The sequence below is a fragment of the Cariama cristata genome, unplaced genomic scaffold (assembly GCF_000690535.1).
Source record: "Cariama cristata isolate BGI_N322 unplaced genomic scaffold, ASM69053v1 scaffold28529, whole genome shotgun sequence".
NCBI classification, from domain to species: Eukaryota; Metazoa; Chordata; class Aves; order Cariamiformes; family Cariamidae; genus Cariama; species Cariama cristata.
Window position 1 is genome coordinate 51,548 of NW_009634512.1, and position 456 is coordinate 52,003.

The following is a 456-nucleotide window of genomic DNA, read 5'->3' on the forward strand; positions in this document are numbered from 1 at the left end:
CGGCGGCAGGCACATCCAGTTCATCCCCGTGACAAAGGATGGAAGGGTGATCTCGGAGGTGACGCCGACGGTGGCGGTGGGCAAAGACCCCGAGAAGAGCAGCGAGGACGACGTGTACCTGCACACCGTCATCCCTGCTGTGGTGGTGGCCGCCATCCTCCTCGTGGCCGGCATCATTGCCATGATCTGCTACCGCAAGAAGAGGAAAGGGAAGCTGACTATCGAAGACCAGGCCACCTTCATAAAGAAAGGCGTGCCCATCATCTTTGCCGACGAGCTGGACGACTCCAAGCCTCCGCCATCCTCCAGCATGCCCCTTATCCTCCAGGAGGAGAAAGCCCCGCTGCCCCCCCCAGAGTACCCCAACCAGAGCATGCCAGAGACCACACCGCTCAACCAGGACACCATTGGGGAATACACGCCGCTGCGGGACGAGGACCCCAACGCACCGCCCTA

The 456-nt window shown here is 61.8% G+C and overlaps 1 protein-coding gene across 1 annotated transcript in view; it reads left to right on the forward strand.

Moving 5' to 3' along the window:
• Nucleotides 1-450, forward strand: part of DAG1 (dystroglycan 1 (dystrophin-associated glycoprotein 1)) — a gene marked incomplete at its 3' end in the record, with an annotated part of 16,394 nt that extends 15,944 nt beyond the window's left edge. Inside the window, exon 3 of the mRNA XM_009707187.1 lies at nucleotides 10-450. Coding sequence (XP_009705489.1) covers nucleotides 10-450 — 441 coding nt within the window. The remainder of the gene's footprint in view (nucleotides 1-9) is intronic.
• Between the last annotated feature and the right edge of the window lie 6 nt (nucleotides 451-456).